General features: G+C 66.2%; 1 protein-coding gene across 1 annotated transcript in view; it reads right to left on the reverse strand.

Moving 5' to 3' along the window:
- The window catches only part of LOC104542635 (oxysterol-binding protein-related protein 7-like), a gene marked incomplete at both ends in the record, with an annotated part of 1,809 nt that overhangs the window by 299 nt on the left and 879 nt on the right, over positions 1-631 (reverse strand). The window contains 4 exons of the mRNA XM_010187005.1: positions 3-33; positions 144-236; positions 331-428; positions 515-603. Coding sequence (XP_010185307.1) covers positions 3-33; positions 144-236; positions 331-428; positions 515-603 — 311 coding nt within the window. The remainder of the gene's footprint in view (positions 1-2; positions 34-143; positions 237-330; positions 429-514; positions 604-631) is intronic.

Here is a 631-nt window from a genome sequence, read left to right on the forward strand (position 1 = left end):
GAGGTTGGGGACGGAGCCGTGCAGGCGGCCCACCTATGCAGCGGGACACATGGGGGTCAGTGGGGTCCTGGGGGGAGTCCATCCTCAAGCAGCAGCTCAGGTGGTAGCAGACAGAGCTCATGGAGACATCTGCTCACCCTCACCCTGCCGATGGTGTCATCCTTGGCAAAGCTCTGGGTGCACCAGATCTTGGTGGTCCTCCTGCCCTTCTTGGGTCTCTCTGTGGCGGCCGAGGGCTGTGAGCAAGAGGAAGGGGCTGGAGCTGACCCCTCCCTGAAAAGAGGGGCTGCCATGGTGGGCAATGCTCAGCCCTGAGTCCCCCCGGCTCACCTGGGAGATGAGGGGGGCTGAGGGGATGCGGTGCAGGGCCTCCAGGCTCTGCAGCATGGCCGTCAACTCCTGCAGCTTGGCCTGGCACTCGGACAGCTCTGTGATGGGCACAGAGTGAGCCCGGTCAGGGTGGGGGGTACAAGGCATCCCTCCCTGCCCCATACTCCTCCTACGGCCCCCTCACCGGCCGAGCAGCGCTCCAGCCCCTCGCTGTCCTTCAGCCAAGCGTTCACCTTGTCCCTGGAGCTGGCGAGGGTGGAGAGGGCAGGGGCGCTGCCCGAGGGCAGGATCCGCGTCCACG

Source organism: Mesitornis unicolor, unplaced genomic scaffold (genome assembly GCF_000695765.1).
Source record: "Mesitornis unicolor isolate BGI_N332 unplaced genomic scaffold, ASM69576v1 scaffold31746, whole genome shotgun sequence".
Classification (NCBI taxonomy): domain Eukaryota; kingdom Metazoa; phylum Chordata; class Aves; order Mesitornithiformes; family Mesitornithidae; genus Mesitornis; species Mesitornis unicolor.